At 37.8% G+C, this 17,374-nt stretch overlaps 2 protein-coding genes across 15 annotated transcripts in view; one reads left to right on the top strand and one right to left on the bottom strand.

The window, feature by feature from the left end:
* Nucleotides 1-12,520, top strand: part of TRIM24 (tripartite motif containing 24) — a 59,092-nt gene extending 46,572 nt beyond the window's left edge. For all 3 annotated transcript variants that reach the window (XM_021387896.1, XM_021387904.1, XM_021387909.1), the window contains 8 exons: nt 1,283-1,421; nt 2,593-2,665; nt 4,491-4,659; nt 5,227-5,540; nt 8,299-8,431; nt 9,391-9,465; nt 10,756-10,905; nt 11,755-12,520. In XM_021387896.1, coding sequence (XP_021243571.1) covers nt 1,283-1,421; nt 2,593-2,665; nt 4,491-4,659; nt 5,227-5,540; nt 8,299-8,431; nt 9,391-9,465; nt 10,756-10,905; nt 11,755-11,964 — 1,263 coding nt within the window. In that variant the 3' untranslated portion in view covers nt 11,965-12,520. The remainder of the gene's footprint in view (nt 1-1,282; nt 1,422-2,592; nt 2,666-4,490; nt 4,660-5,226; nt 5,541-8,298; nt 8,432-9,390; nt 9,466-10,755; nt 10,906-11,754) is intronic.
* The window catches only part of SVOPL (SVOP like), a 40,366-nt gene continuing 26,248 nt past the window's right edge, over nt 3,257-17,374 (bottom strand). For 6 of the 12 annotated variants that reach the window (XM_021388005.1, XM_021387981.1, XM_021387984.1 and 3 more), the window contains one exon: nt 8,451-9,559. In XM_021388005.1, the coding sequence (XP_021243680.1) occupies nt 9,461-9,559 (99 nt within the window). In that variant the 3' untranslated portion in view covers nt 8,451-9,460. Of the gene's footprint in view, nt 4,195-6,255; nt 8,001-8,450; nt 9,560-10,918; nt 11,532-15,060; nt 15,375-17,374 lie in introns of those variants that run through there. The other 6 variants (XM_021387946.1, XM_021387950.1, XM_021387960.1 and 3 more) reach the window with 6 other exon arrangements.

The following is a 17,374-nucleotide window of genomic DNA, read 5'->3' as shown; positions in this document are numbered from 1 at the left end:
CTCTTTCATTTTTTGTCTGATTGGTCCTTATTTGTCAGAGGTCCACGTTAGAGCTGTTGAGCTTTGTTTCATTGTTTTTCTTCTTTCACATAACTGCTGAGCCTATATTTGTGGTCTGAGCTTGTAGAGATCTGAAATGTCACAGTTTTCTAGTCATAACTTGCTGTTACTCCATTTCTCCCTCCTGTCTTTTCATCTCCCCAATAAACTCTTAGATAAAAATGTTGTATTTTTAAAAATAAGAGTACATTGATATTACAGTATCTGTGAGAGTAAAAGGTAAAGTGCACAACACAATCATAAAACTACAGAATCTGTGAGACATTTCAGCACAGTGATTTTTGTGCACAGCATTGTTATGAACTCTTCTACTTGTATATGCTTAAGTTTATGTTATGAAGATATATTGCCAAAATCTCTGTATATATGCTGACCTAGCAGAGGCTTCTGAATCCAACACTGAGAAGTCTAGCATATCAGTAGGGATTTCAGTGGTCAGTGGAGTTGCTACCTGTAGATTTGTGATGTGTCTGGATAGCTGAGAAAACTGATACCAAAGTGACCTATTTTCCAATCAAACATGATCTCATATATTATTAAACAAAACAAACCAAAAAAGCCAACAGCAAACTAACATCTCAAAACATTATTTCTCTTTACCAAACAGAATGTATAGTTTGTACAGAAAGCTAGACTAATAAATTTGCAATTCTTAAAAGAAAGTTCAGCTGTCTGGCCTGGGCCATGACTAGAAAGAACAAATGTTGACTTGCTGTCTGTGTTTTGAGTGATTATGTGTGGCCCCTATCTGGAAGATGTGTGGAGCAGATGGACTTAAGTGTCTTTTGAGTTTCTTCCAGTTCAGTTCAACATTAATGGTTTAGTGGAGAGTTTGTGTATTGCTTATTGTTTTTAGAGTATATAGTGTAAAGATGTCAAAAGAGGGAGAAGAGACAAAAGTTCATATCCTCGTCGGTATATGAAAGCTACCTGTCTGATGTAAGCTTTCTCAGTAGATGATGGGGAAAAAATGGCACTTCTAAAATCACTTCAGCTTAAAGAAATGATGTGGAGCACTGTCTGGGTTTGGCCATTTCTCTTTTTAGAGAAAACTAAATGACCTATTTTAAAGTAACCACTTCACTTTTTGGATGACTAATGCTAGATGGTTTTCATTTTGATCTTCATCTCCAAAACAAAAATATGGCAGAGGCATTGTATTTCTTGTTTTGTTGTTTTCCCCCAACTCTTAACTGCTTTTCCTCTGTTAACTGTCTTGTAGATTGATTGTTCAGGAAACATCACACTGGATACTGTTGCGAGGAAGGATGATGGCACTGTGGAGCAGAACCAGCCAAAACCCCCTTCAAACAGAACTGTGCAGTCACCAAATTCATCAGTACCATCACCAGGCATCTCAGGTAATTGGACTGTGGTGCAATTTTCTATTTAAGTGGTGTAATGGAAGAATTTAACATGGCAATGTTAACGTTGATATCAGAATGAGTTACTTCTATTTTATATCAACAGTAAGAAATATTAAAATAAAGGCAAAGAAGTAGAAAGCCTAGTAAGAGGTAAAGTTGAGACTGTTTTAGCATTGTGAACAAAGTTAAGTGGGCAGACCTTAAAAACAAGGAGGGAAAAACATAGCAGACGCAAGAAAACTGCAAATGCAAATGTATCCGTGGAAAACTGTCATGTTCAGGTATACTAGATAACATCCTAGAAGCTTTATTAAGAGACAAGTATTTGAAAAAGCAAGGTAGGATGTAACAGGAGACACTGGCTGCAGCTGGTGACTTGCAAAGCTCAATTTGGACATTAGAAAATCTTTTTCACTAGGAGAGTAGTGTAGCACTGACAGAAGTTGACCAGAAAGGTTATTGTTATGGGTAGCTAAATGTGGTAGAATTGAAGGACCCAGGGGATTCCTGACACCATGCCTAGTGGAGATCAGTGTCTGCTCCTTACTCTTACACTATGGGCCATTTCCTGATTTGGCCTGTAGTGAGGCTCTGTGAGCATGAATTCCCAATATGTTCTTACTTGATGTTCATGCACGTGGACAGATGAGCTCAGAAAGGAGGACGGTGCATCCAGATGCTCTCATAGACAGAGAGAGCACAAACAGCCTGATACTTTTTCTCAGGAAAATTACCCTTCACAAGTCTTTTGCTGTCTGACCCCCAGACCCTTTGTGGGGATCTCTCTCATATCTGCACCCTGCCCTGAGACCTCATCTTACTCATCAGCTAATATGGCTTAAAGTTTTTTAGCAAATCACACTATTAGAAGCTAGAAATAGAATTTAATAAGTTAAGACAAAACAAACTGCAATGATCAGGTGCGGGCATCAACCAGGCAAAGGTACTAAATCATAAGCCTGCTTACATGCAGTGGGATCCTAAAAATAGTTCTTTCCTTTACTCTATTATTCTTTTCTTGTTCTCTCATGATTTTGTACTAAATGAGATATCAATTCAATAAATAAGAAGGCAAGAAAAATTTGACTGAAGACCTACATACTTCTCCAAATAATGAATCAGTCTTGGCATAGGTGTGTGTTCTAATCTGATTCTTCTGTCCTAGGAGGTGTCAGTGTAACAAACATACACCCTCCAATACGTTCACCCAGTGCCTCCAGTGTTGGGAGCAGAGAGAGGTAAGGAAGGAGTGGGAGAGAAACAAAGTGTGACTTCCACATCCATAGAACATGCCTCAGACTCTTCTATCATTAGTGCAGAGAGAAATTAATGTACTTAGCCTTCTCTCTAAACAGAACAGGTACGACAGTTATCATAGTACTCTGTGCAATCTAAAAGTATGAGGGCTGGTCTGAAAGTAAGACCTCCTATTTTATTATGTTGGCTCAGTATGTCAGAGGCAGATGTTGGTGGTATGGCAGTAGTGGTTGAACATTCCTACCAATATTCCATTGCGTTTCGTTGCCATGCAACAGATGGCAGCAGAGGGGCAGTCTGACACAATGGCATCTGACATGGAAGCGTGTATGAAGCAAAGGTGTGCCAATGAATTCCTCCATGCAGAATAAATGGCACCCAGTGACATTCATCGAGGCATACTGAATATTTTCGGGAGTGGATGGGAGCGCTGTGAGGTAGTGTTTGGTGTGTCCTACAGTTTTGTAGCTGAGAATTTGCTCTATCAAATAGTGTTATTGTGCTCTTTGTATCTGTTGTAGTTTCCATGGAAATAAATAGGAGGCATTACATTCAGAACAACCTATGTAATGTCATTTGTAATGTTTTAATAGCACATCTAAAGATGCATTAACTCTGTGAATGATATATAGATTGATATTATTAAATGAATACCAGATGTAAATTGTGTTTCAAATTCAGAAAAAAATCAGCTGAAGGAAGCAGTTGTGTGCTAAAAGTTCCTTGTAGAACTATAAATGAGTTCAGATTTAAGGAACTGACGTTACAAATACATTTTTAAGAATTTTCTGGCACTAAACAGTTAGTTAAGTGAGCACCAGATATCTACTGAGAGTCTAGAAAAATGTTTTTATCCCTTGGTGATGGAATATTAATGAACAAATAGGTTTAGACAATGTTGTTTGAAGACAGCAGATCCATTAACATGTTCCAATAAATTAGAGAATACATCTGACATGAGATTAATTTTTCATGCAGAGAGGAATCAGATGACATTGATCCTACTTGAACTGAAAATGCAATTGCTTTTTTAATATTCAATATCTTTTGTTCTATCCTTTTACATAGTAAATATTTTGAAGGACTCATGACATACAAATATGAGAAATATTTAAATGCTTTTCAGAAAAGTCTACCACTTGCTTTAAAAATATGTTTCTATCTGCCGTTGTTTGAATTCATTTGTTAGATATAAAGTTATTGTATAATAAAAAAATCAACATGCTGGTATGTTTTAATTTGATGATCCATTCTCTTTCTATTATGACTAAGCACATGAATGAAAACAGAGTACAATTCTAAAAGTAGGGTCTTAGTTTTTCTAAAGCTATGAGGTAATAAGAAATTCTTCCAGGCATATGTAAATGTACGTGCTTTATCTTGCTTGTTTGCTTCTGTGGTTTATGATGATCAGTTCAGCTCTGGAGAAGCACTGGCCGTCCCCCAGTATATAACTGCATCTCCTCTAAGGTAGGATGATGTTCAGTGAAAGTGCTTTTGTAACTATGACCTAAAAGAAACAGAGATCATTTGCAAACCTTTTACTATCAGGAAGTAAAGGTGGAAGTAATTCTGCAGTTCTGAAACTAAGCTATTACAAGTTTTCTGGTTTTGTAACGCTATTTCAAAACACATACAAAAAATAAACTTGGATGTTGTATTCTATAGAAGTAGTACTGCAGTGCTCATGGTTCAAAGAAGCAAAAGGGATCAGCGTTCAGAAGTCTCAGAAAGCATCGATGTACAGTAGGTGTTCAGTTTTGACTTTGTATTTCCCTTTTTTTTTCCTTTTTCTGTGATTTACAGTTCTAGCTCTTCCAGCCGGCCACCGGGAGCTGATTCTACACACAAAGTCCCAGTTGTTATGTTGGAGCCTATCAGAATTAAACAGGAGTCAAGTACACCAAACGAGAACTTTGATTTCCCAATTGTTATCGTGAAGCAAGAAGCGGAGGAGGAATCCCGGCCTCGGAATGTAATAAAAATTTCCTTTCCCTTTGAAGAGTGTTTTGTGTTTGTGGAGAATAAAATAATTTACAAATATGCTGTTGGGGACTTATTTTCAGAGAAGAACTGAAAAGCTGAAGGTAGTGACATAAAATGAAGAAGTGAAATTTGGCATCAAACTATTTCTTTTACTAGTTCAATTATCTGGTGCATTCAGACTATTATCTGTTGAAAACCTTGGAAAGCAGGAAATAGCTTATGAATACAAACATCACATTTTCATGTGGTGTTAAGAAGTTTTTCTAATCATAGTGTAGTAGTATATATAAGGTTGCTAGACTTTGGGGCATAAAAATTTGTTTTATTTTTAATTTTATTGCTGGAGCAGTATTTAGAATGCCAGTAATAGCCTCTCGTAGATAATTTCTTGTGGTTACGTACTTGATGTTGTAGAACGATAGTCATTTTTTCATGCACATTGCATGTGGTATGGCTGCTTGGACATGAGTGTGTTGCTCTGGTCAGTTTAGTCATTGCTGGGGACATCTAAACTCAAATAAGTAGTTAATCAAATTTCCCTTGTTTCTTCTTACAGACCAGCTTTTCAAGAAGCATACTTACTTCATTGCTGTTAGATGGTAATCATAACTCAACTTCTGATGAAGCTGTTTTAAGAACAGATGCCCCAGACAGCACAGATGATCAGCCAAGGATACTGCAGGAGAATACAACCAGTTCCAAGATGGGATGGATAGGCCCCTCACACACCGGAGAGGGCAGAAAAGAAGACGATCCCAATGAAGACTGGTGTGCAGTATGTCAAAATGGTGGGGAGCTCCTTTGCTGTGAGAAATGTCCCAAAGTATTCCATCTTTCTTGTCATGTCCCTTCGCTGATGAGCTTTCCAAGGTAATTAAGATCTCTTTAATATCAGCTAAACTTGCATTAAGAGATGTGAGTTTTGTATTATGAAACCCCATAGAAGAAGTCTGAGCCTCAAAGGAATCTCTGTCATCTTTGAAGTCTTGAAGTCTGCAGTTTTATTAATTGGTGAAAATTGGAATTTGCAGCAAACCTTCAGTTTAACTTCACTGCAGCTGCAAAATCTGTAATAACTTTTCAATTGTTTGGCAGTTAAGGAAGGTCACTTACATCTAGGTCATCCATTATTATTAGCTGTGGTCTTAAAATTGGGCCATGGAATTACTAGTTTGTCATAGAATCTTTTAAGGGCAACAGAAGACGTTTACTTTTATTTAATAGTAATAAAATACTTCAAGAAAAGTCTAAGCTAATATTGTGTTAAATATATCGTTTACAATAATGCGAAATATGGGTACAATCCAAGCATGGGATGTAGTGCTTGACATCTTCTAGTAACACTGCATTCTGTGTTGAAATAAGCAGTAGGCTTTCTTGAGTGGATGACAGAAAACAACTACTCAGCTCCTTGAGTTTCAAAATTCAGTCTTACATAGGATATCATTATAAACATTACTGATGTTTGCTTCTTGATTTTGTGTCTTTGATACGATAAATAGCATTTTGCAATGTTACAGCTTGGAAATGCCATGCAATAAGCTTATTAGTATTAAAGGATAGAACATCTGTCATAACATGCTCATTGTTTAATGCTTTTATGTAAATATTAGGTTTTCTTATTAAATATCTGCACAGTTTGCTGGAATAAAACATTTGGATAACAACTTAGATTTGTATACTGATCATCTCTGCTTATGTGCTGTTCTGAACAAGCATATTTCTGTAAGCGTATCTTTTAAATGTCTCTAAATTTGGCACATGAAAATGTTTGTCTTACCTTGTGAAACTTCAAATTATAGGGCTTTTTCTTTAAATAAAATGATGTTATATTACAGCTTTGTGCTGTAAGCAAAACTCGGGAAAGTTACAGTATGTACTTAAGCTAATAAACATTTGTGCCTCTCTGAAAGGAGGAAAAAAATCTGTAAGGATGTAGATAGATAACTACATACTCACAAGAGTTTGCTTCTATTAAAATAAAACCTTCAGAAATAAGTCTTTATAAGTTCTCATTTTCACTGGATCATTCAATGGAAACTGAGAAGATGATGTCCAGGGGACAAGAGAGCCAAAAACAACTTTTCTGAGAAGCGTTCAGTTTTGTAAAGGTGCATATTAATGCAAGTGCACTATGTTCCTGGACTTCAGAACCATAGTTAGCTTAAATTTCCTCCTGGCTTCAGATGTATCAAGTTTTTGTTCTCATCTTCACGATTTTTTTGGTTTGTTTTATTTTTGCTGCTGCAATGGTCTAGTTCACAGACTTTGGTCTCTAAGCATTAGTTCCTTCAAATACACAAAAAAATCCATTATTATTATATCAGCGGTCTCAACCTATTTCTTTCATGATTGCTTTTTGTTCTTGCTTCAGGTAGATAGAACACTTTTCCCTATAGATTCACGAGGTCACTGCATCTTTTCTTTCCTTCACCCTAGTCCATACTTTCCCCTACTCTTGGATATTTGAACGCCTTTCCTCCATCTTCTGCCTTTCCTGTATTGTAAGATCTTTAGGTCATGGCTTTTATCTAATTTTGTCTGTGTCACATCATACCTTTGATGCTGGTTCTTGCACAGAGACGTCATTATCATGTATATAGCTCTGTTAAGCTGAACTGGTAGAAGGCAAAAGTCTCTTTGAAAGGAAACACCCATTATTCATTACCATATGTTAAAACTAGCAGATGATAGAAATCTTTGAATTACTCTTAAGTAAGAACCAGTAAGACAGGTTTGGTTTTTTAACTTTGAAAGTCTTCTGCTTTACTATCAAAATGCACGGAAAGCTGCTGCAGAAACTATTTTTCATTTGTAAAGATCTTATATCTCCGAGTAAATGCATGCAGTTGGTTCCCATAAATGGTTACTGCTGAATTGTGTCTACTATGTGAAGTACAACTCAGCCCTCTTGTGGTTATCTGCAAGGGTGCAAGTTCTCCAGAAATCTTTACTATTCATAGCTTTCCCAAAACTTACAGAGGTTCACAAACTGAATGAGAATCAGTGAATGTAGTCAGCTTCCAGAACTAGTTTGGTCTTCTGCTTCTTCTGCTGTCAATTAAATCTATAGAGTTTTCCTAGACTGTAACTGATAAAATCAGGAACAGCTCAAAAAAGTCTTGTCCAAGGTTATCTGCATAGAGTAGGAATATCTTGCAATCAAGCTTGTAAAGTGAAAATACAGTTTCTGCTATATAATACTTTTCCTTCTCTTTGGCCAGTATTATTTGTCTGCTAATGAATCCTTCAGTCTCTCTGTAGTTACGAAGTACAACTCTTAGTAATGCTTTGGTTGAATTCCATGAGGTCCAGTGAAAAGTTTTAACACTAACAAAAGTAGTCACTGTCAGTTTGTTATGACAAACCATTTTCTTACTATAAAACCATTAATAATACCATTGCCATTAAAAGTCAAGAAAGTTCTAAGGCAGCATTTTTGCCAGCAGTGCCTATCTCTGCTTTTTGTAGTTTTAACAAGCAAACAAAAAAAATAGCAACAAAACAAGGCACAAAGCAGGAAAAAAAACAATCCATACATGAAAAACTTCTCCAGAAATAGGTAAACAGTCTTTTGTCAAGAATGTGCTACTTTGCTGAGGTTAATGTATCTCTCTGTCTTGTTTAGTGGGGAGTGGATTTGTACTTTCTGTCGGGATTTGTCCAAGCCAGAAGTTGAATATGATTGTAATAAACCAACTCACAACCCTGAAAAAAGAAAATTGGAAGATACTGTGGGTTTGGCACCAATAGACCGTAGGGTAAGGATGACTGCTCTTGTTTCTTTTACTGAGAAATGTATGCATTAAAAAGAAAAAGAAGAAAGGATAGTGAAATTGAGGAGTAACTTCTTCAGTAGGCTCTGAGATCTTAGCAGCCTTCTTGTAAACATTGTGAGCAACACATTCTCAAAGTTTGAGAAGTGGTTGTTGTCTCATGCTGTGAACTGAGACTGTTTTAGGAATTACCAAGCAGTGTTTGTAACATTGACCTCATACACAGTGACCTTGCCTTGAGAAATTCTTTCTTTCTTTGTACTTTCCAGAATTAGTGTAGATTGACTTTAGTAACTATATTTGGGGGCACAGTCTGCATGTAGGGCCATTCTTTGTATTTGATGCACTCTGAAAGGGAATAACTAACTCTGTTTGTATTTGGCTTTAAATGTAAATTATAATTTCTGTAAATATTCCAGTGGAGGATCATCAAGCATAAAAACACAAAAAACTATTTTCTGAATGTCTTTCAAGGTTCAAGATTCCATTTAATATGCTCGGGTACACATGGAACAGAGATTCCTCTCCACTGCTAACAAAAAGCACTGTGGGCTTTGCAGTTACAGAGCAGCTATGCACCAATCAGGAAAAATATTACTGATTTCTCCGAATGTTTATAATAAACTAACAGCCACATACACTATTTTTATCCCGTGGAATGTTTGTTGGACTTGGCAAATGCTAAATAACACTATTAGTAACTGTATGAGGTTCGTAACGTGCATTTGAGAGTTAATAAAAATACGATGTATCTATTGCAGAAAATGAATGCTATAGACCATTAGTTATGACAAGCTTGTTTCCAAATACAGATTCTGTGCTCACTGTTCTGCTTAGAGACTGGAGGAGTGCTGAGCATCTGTTTGGTGTTTTCTATAGTTCATCATTATTTTAGAATAGATCTTGTAGTTTTTTTACTTGTGTATCTGTTTTTCTTGACACAGAAGTGTGAAAGATTGCTGCTATACCTCTACTGTCATGAAATGAGTCTTGCTTTTCAAGATCCAGTTCCTCCTACAGTATGTACTTCACTTCTTTCCATTTTCCATTAGTCAGTAGCATAGTTGACATGGTCCTAGTGGCATCGTTACGTTCATTATCAGAAGTCACGTTCTGTGGACATTGAGTATATTGAACATATTTAATTTTATTAAAAATGTCTGAAGGGCAATTGAACAGCTCTGGCACAGGCTGCCCAGAGAAGCTGTGGATGCCCCATCCTTGCAGGCGTTCAAGGTCAGGTTGGATGGGGCCCTGGGCAGCCTGAGCTGGTGCCTGATATAGAGCTTGGTAACTCCGTCTGTGGCAGCAGGGTTGGAAGTAGATGATCTTAGAGTTCCCTTTCAGCCCAAGCCATTCTAAGATTCTATGAGAGATGAAGCACTGGGTTGGAAGGGAAGTTACTAGTAAAATTTACCAAGAGCTGATTTTACTTACTTTGAAAAGAAGCACTTCAAAAATAAACTCAAAAAGTAAATTTAACACTGTCTGCTGTTTTCACAACACCGGGTGATATCACTGAAAAATGAATTGGGAAACATATTTATTTTTTAAAAAAATACCTGATTTTGAGGATTGCAGTCCTGTTTAGTACAACCATGAAACATAATTTCTTATTATTAGCTGCAAGTTTATTATCTTTAAATGCTAAAAAGAACTTGAGTTCATCGGACAGTGGAAGAAAAAAAGCAAATTGTAGTCCAAGGATGCACAGAGGTGCTACCAGTGTGATCAGATGAACAGTGCTTCTTTTATGTTCCTTGAGACATGTCAGTGGAAAAAGATTTCATCAATAAGTAATAATGCCCCTATGCATCCTTCTTATTCCATTTGAGTAAGAAAGTACCTCTGAAATGCCAAAATAATTGATCTCTGTAATTTACCACCATTTCTAAGGATATATTTCATGACTAAAAGTCACTTTAAGCAATACACTTACTGACTCTGAGTGGGTTGCCACAATTGTTATATGACGGTCTTGAGAGTGAAACTTAATAGATGGTTCACCTGACATACAATGTCGACATCATTTGCTTTATTCCACGTAGTAAATGCAGTTGGCTTTATTATTTATTTTGCTTTCCTTTTAAAATAGATATTGGGAGGCATGTATGTATTTTATTCAGTAAAACTAGTATGTGTCACTTATTCCAGTAACTGTGTATTTGTAAAAAGTACAGTTTTTACATTTTAGAGTTGTATTTCAAAAGATGAGGCTAAATTTCCCCCTCTGCCTCAGATGTAAAGGTTTATAAAGCAATATGCAATGAACACGACTGCATCTGGTAAAATTTTTCTTCTTTGTTTAGGTTCCTGATTACTACAAAATAATCAAAAAGCCTATGGACTTATCAACCATCAAGAAAAGACTTCAAGTAACCGATTCATTCTACACAAAGCCAGAAGATTTTGTGGCCGACTTCAGACTGATTTTCCAAAACTGTGCTGAATTTAATGAGGTTAGAGAAGTAGACACTGTATCTATCTTTGTAGGCTTAGATGCTTTCAGGAAAACTACGGTGGGGATAGAATTTACTTATTTAATTAGACTTATATTGATCATAAGAGCCCAGTGAAAACATAGATTACCTTTGAAACTACGCTGATGTTAGCTGAGTATGTAAACGAGATCCTTCTGTTGAAGGGACGAGGGCTGTAACAAACACACTAACTGAATGGCAGGAAAACAGGCAAGGAGAAGAATGAGTGTTCATCATAGATGGTGAACATTTGATTGAAAACCTGGTTTAATCCTCATTGCATTGAATCTTAGATTCAGTGGAGTGTTCATTCTGAAAGGTCTCATCCTCAATTACACTAAGACTAAACAACTTAGGCTGTTGTTAACCCTCACTGTTTGTAAGGAAACATGCTGAAAAGGGGATGCAGGTACTGAATGGACAAAAAGGGAGAGAATTAACAATGGAAATTACATTTCTCTAAGTGTCTTCGGTTAGGTTCTCATCCAGTTCAGTCTCTCAGAATTCTTACTGCTATGATGACCTCCACTTCAGGAAGCAGGTCAGCCATGGTGGGTGTGAATGATTTCAGGACTGCCTGGTCTTCTGAGATGCAGTCAACCATCCTAGTAATATTTGTGCCATAATTAGAGGTATATCTGTAAGCTAGAAAGATTACAGCATTTCCAGCTGTTGTTCCAAAACTCTTTAGCAGCCTTGAGACATACCTATATATATATTCTTAATGCTATTTGATTTTTGTAGCTTGTAAGAGCACCTGAAGGACATAATGTGTTTTAAGTGTGAAGCTATTTCATGTTGTATTGATGTTGTTAATTCACCCAACAGCCTGATTCAGAAGTGGCTGATGCTGGCATGAAACTTGAAGCATACTTTGAAGAACTTCTAAAGAGTCTTTATCCTGGGAGGAAGTTCCCTGTACAATCTAACTGCCAGACTGAAAAAGATAATCCAGAACTTAGTGATGACTCAGATGATGACATTGTACAGCCTCGGAAAAAACGTCTCAAAGGAGAAGACCGTCAGTTGCTTAAATGAGTCGCATGTGGAACGTTTTTTTAAAAAACTAAGAATATTTATCACTGTCAGTTGTCAAAAGGGGAAGAGTCATGACTGCTTTGACCTGGAGCTTGGTGGATATTTACTTGACTTTCTGCCCCTCGTCTGAAACGCAAATCCAAGAGAGATCCAGGGCATGCAGAGAGCTTCCTTGAAGTTCCAAACTTTCAGCATACTTCTGGAACAGCGCAGAAACTGTGATTTGTATGGGATGACAGCTGTTTAACTTTACTTTGAAGAAGAAAAGAAGTTTGTATAGAATTGAACTTTAAAACGTTACATGGGTTCAACATATGGCTTTCTGAGTTTGAAGAAAATGTGATCTCACCAGACATTTAATTTTACCAAAGGCATGTGGCCGGCCATAATTTGGTTTCTTTGTACTGTATTTAACACAAGCCATGAAAACAGATGTTGTAATATTGTTGTCCTACAATACTGACTGATACAATGAAAATGTAGTTGCCCCTAAAGGAGTTATTGGTTAATTTTAAAATGTGAGGGAGAGTGTATTAAAAATAACTTAAAGAAAAAAGGAATTTGAGAGTTTTTAATAGAGGAAGGAAAGGGCATGGTGCTTCGTTTTGTACCATTTTCTCACAGCCAGCAAGAAACAATGGTATCCCTATACTATATGTTGTTTAAAAGGTGCCTCACAGGTTTGATGTACTTCTGTTTAATGGAATTAAGTATTGGAGGGCAAGTCTCAAGGGAAAGAAGGTTTGTTTGCAATTAGCAAGCTTTTTGGTAAGCGTAGGGGGGAAAGAAAAGTGTCCTTTCTGTCCACAAGATCTTGTTGTTTTGCCATATTTCTAAATATTAGTTTGGGAATGCAGCCAGTGTTAAGTAAACAAGTGTAAAGGAGGGGGGTGGATTTTAGGAAAAAAGATCCTGTTCCTTGACCCTCCATCTGTCGTTGTTAAAACCACCAGAAGCTGAAGACAAATGATGTTGGAATTTTCTTTTTTTCTGCTTTCTAGAAGTGCTGATAACAATGTAGATGGTTGTTTCTGCATTCAGCAATTGCAGATTTAAAGTACTTGTCTATGACTGCTGCAGCTATTGGTTTATACTCTTCACGTATGTCATCTTAAATGAAAACTGTCTTTTTAGGAAGAGCAGGCAATCTCTTGGATTAATTGAGCTCTGATTTGTGCCAGAGTTTTGCAGATGGAATTATGAAGACATCTGTGTTGTGTGTCCAGAAGCCCACTTTTTACTTGTTACGTACCACTGATATGGTGCTGTGCATACATCCTTGCAAGCCGAAACAAAAGCGCTGCTTGTGCTTCCCTGCTGTGTACATATACCCGCAGCAAAAGGCCACATTTTTTGCTCTTACCAGATGAAAAGCTATCCACCTGCCTTTATCCTAGAGTGGTCCTGCACGTTTAAATGCTGTGCACATTTCAAAAGAACACTCAACTGCGCTTGCAGCTAGCCTCTGACAGTCACTACAGCTTTTGAAATGCTGTGATGATTTGGCTGGCTGTTGAGCTTCCTAGATTAGCTATTAATTTATCCTTTTAAAATTATTATGATTATTTTTAATTACTTGAAGGGAGTTGCTAGTAGCAGGAGTTCTACCATCCCAGAGTTCCAGGAAGAAAAAAAAGAGACGTGAAAGTGAAGGATCTGAACAGGATGGTAGGGGAGACCATTCTGACAAAACAGGCACAGTCAGTGCACGCTGCAGGAGCACAGAGTTAAGAAATGAGAGGCTCTGTCATTGCAACATCTATTGTTATAAAGGCCCAACAATGCCTAAAAGTCCTGGATACCCTGTCACCAAGTTAACTGCACTTCCAGAGAAAGCTGATGAGTGTTTCTCTAGGCCTTGAGTTGCAAGCATGGGTTTCTTAGAATGCTCAGTGCAGTTAGAGGTGAAGTTAGACACCTATGCATCTTCATATACTAGTTGTTCTCTTAGTGGGAGATACTTCAGAGGAATGTTAATGTACTCTCGCAGTCTGGTTGCTTCTCACTCTGCTTTTGGTTCTCCCTTCAAAACAGGGACAACTTTTTGAAGTTGTACAGCAATGGTGGAACAAATTGAAAATAGTTTATTCAGAAAGAATTCCCCACAAGTCACAGTATGTTTTGTTGGGGAACATGGTTAAGGGTATAAAACTATTCTGCAGTCTGTTTTTTATTCAGACATTTTTCTTCTAGCACTGCCACAGTTTAGAGAATCTGCAGCTCTATAGTTCAAAACAGACAGCAAGAAAAAATTCGTCCTGGGATGGAGGTGGGAAAGAAACTAAGGAATTACCTTACATCAGTCCATTTCCCCTTGTCATCAAGTGCCAGTTGTGGGTACATAGGAAAAATGGAAAAAGGGGAAAAAAAAAAAAAAAGACATGCTCTGTACTTGGTTCTTTACTAGCTTGGAGAAAGAGGCTGTGATAAGCAATGAAGGTGCCACTTGCCCAAGAAGTCAGTCATACTACCGACCGGCCAGCCACTTGACTGACTCTTGCATGAACTGTGGAGACATGGAAGCTGACCATTCAGGCCATCACTGTTAGATTTGAATGTCCAGATGAGCAAGTGGTGTGTGTGCTATACTCTGGCTTGCCATCTTAAACAAGATGGATCAGGATGGCTCTGTCAGCCTGCAACAGCTCCTGTCGTCACAAATGCCTTAGTACAGAAAGTGATTAAATAGGTCACCAAGGAACTTAGATTTGGTAACCTGTGCTTACCGGCTGCCTCCTGAGAACCTCATCTGTATGCTACCATCAGGTAGGGCAAGGACAAGACAATTTTTTTCAGTAGTCTGTTTGAATTTGTCTCTGTTTAAATAATCCACAGGAAAAAAATCTGACTCAGCTTTCATCTTGTGGTTTTGAATGTCACCCTGAGGACTTTCAGAAATTACCAATGCAATGACATTTGAGATGTTAAACATAGCTTTTAATGCAGGTGATATAAGAACAAATACTTGAGGAATGCTGTTTTGTTTTTTAAAAGTACTGCATCCTCCCAAGCTGCTACAGCAAAAACCGTATCTTCTTTATTTATTTTTCTTCTTTGTCTACTCACTTAAGCAACTAGGAATGCTGGTTTTATGCCTTTGTTTTTTTTTTTTTTTTTTTTGGTGACATAACGCTAGTAATAGCACTAGTAGTAAGGAGTCTTCCTCTTGCTTCACGAGATGGGTAGAAAACATTTTTATTGAATCACAAGGAGGGGAATGTACTTGAGAAAGCTACCCTTTGTCTATGCAAATCATAGCTCTTACACTGATCGGTTGCATTTTTATATAATGGAAATGGTATGGAGAAGCAATCAACATCAAATGTGGCTCACAGGAAATGACAGATTCCAAAGGTTTCTTTTTCGTTTGTACCCAATCCAACATCAAACACTTGCTTTCATTTTACTTGCTAAGAGGGGAAAAAAAAAACACACACAAAAAACATAAAATTAACAGAAAGCACATGAAAAGCAACAGAAATTAATACAGAAAGTAATATCCTATTGAATATGTGTCCAAAAAATCTTGCCTCTGATAGGCATTCCCTGTAGCAACTTGAAAAGTGATGCTGTCCTAATAAACTGAAATAGGAGTAGATAGAGATTAGAATCAAGGAATGGTTTGTGTTGGAAGGGAACTTAAAGGTCAGCTGGTTCCAAGGGCAGGGATAGCTTGTGCTAGATCAGGTTGCCCAGGGCCCCATGCAACCTGACTGAACACTTTTGAAGAGGGAATATCCACAGCTTGTCTGGCAACCGGCTCCAGCGTCTCATCGTCCTCATCCTGAAGAATTTCTTCTTTATATCTTATCTAATCTAATCTACATCTATCCTCTTCAAAATTAAAAGCATTACCTCTTGTTCTATCACTACCCATTCTTGGTAAGGATTCTTTCCCCGTTTTTCTTTTAGGCCCTCACCCTGCTGTCCACCCCTTTTTTTGAGCAGCCCAAGATATGGCTGGTTTCCTGGGCTGCAAGCACACCCTGCTGGCTCGTGATGAGCTTTTCATCCACCAGAACCCTCAAGTCCTCCACACGGCTGCTGTCGATCCATTCATCCCCCTGTCCTTACTGATGTTTGGGATTGCCCCAACTCAGCTGCAGCACATTGCACTTGGCCGTGTTGAACTGCATGAGGTTCTCATTTGCCCACCTCTCAAACCTGTCCTCTGGATGACATCTCTTCCCTCTAGAGTATCAGCCACGTCACTCAGCTTGGTGCCATCCACAAATTTGCTATGGGTACAGTTGGTGTCACCAGTGAATAGTATCTGCCCCAGTATAGAACATTGAGGGACACAGCTCCTCGCTCGTTGAGGACAATGCCAGCCAGACCATGGTCAGTATGCTTTTCAAATGTAATTTTAGATTTCGCAAGAAGTTTCATTTAGTTGTTTTGCTTAAACCTGATATTGAGATAGGCATTGATTGTCTGTGGAGCCATAGGACTAAATGTTGCCATGTTCAAGAGCTTTTACACTGTGCCTTTAAATTCCTAAATGAATTGGATGACTGCTGTGTGACACCCTTGGACAGTATGTCCAGTATTCACGATTCAGCAATGCCTGTATGACTTTACACACACAATGATCTCTGAAATGGCAACTAGAGAAGAATTTGCAAGTTAAATGTTAGATCTGATGCCCGCTTCTCATGGTAACGCAAATAGTTTTGCGCAAAGGAAGAAGGTGCTTTTTCCACTTCCTCTCTAAAATGTGTATATTTTTTCCGATCTTCTACGGATTTTCATATAGATGTTTTAAAACATCACGAACACTAGTCCTTAATTTTAAAAAGACTTTCATTTAAAGAAGCAGTCAATTATTAACATGTTGCTATCTCAAAAACCCTGAGTTTAACTGTCCCATGCACCTCAGGAAACCAATGAACTTGTGTGTGTGCATACATACGCAATGTATGTGTATGTATATAATTTTTTTTAGTCTGATCCTGAGTCCTGTATCAAGCTGATTAATCAAACATCTGTCTGGCTCCAGGCTGCTAAAGAACATGGATTACCTATCACATGATCTTCTGGCTTATATGGGTAAGACTGCAGAAGAGCATGCAGTATGATGTGGGCGCGCCTCTTCCACGACATGGAAATTTCCATGCTATTACAGCTAAATTGCCTTTAACCACAGAACTGCTCACCACCTCCGGTAATTAAATCAGTGGAACTTACTTGTGCATGTGAGGCTGGCTGAGTTTAAACTGACTTTCCCTCTTGATCTTTGGGCTTAGTGTTTCATCTGATTGCCTCTGGTGCTTTGTAGGAAGCACTAGCCACAAGAGTTTAGGTTAATGGGCTGATGAAGCAGGGGCTTTTGACTTGAATTTGGTGTAAAAGTGGCTTTAGAACTTTAAGTTGTTAATTGTTAGCTGCTATCTTTTCTGTCTGCAGCAGA

The sequence above is a fragment of the Numida meleagris genome, chromosome 1 (genome assembly GCF_002078875.1).
Source record: "Numida meleagris isolate 19003 breed g44 Domestic line chromosome 1, NumMel1.0, whole genome shotgun sequence".
In the NCBI taxonomy this organism is placed as follows: Eukaryota; Metazoa; Chordata; class Aves; order Galliformes; family Numididae; genus Numida; species Numida meleagris.
Note: the sequence above shows the minus strand (reverse complement) of the source record. Positions and strands in the feature narration are given on the sequence as shown.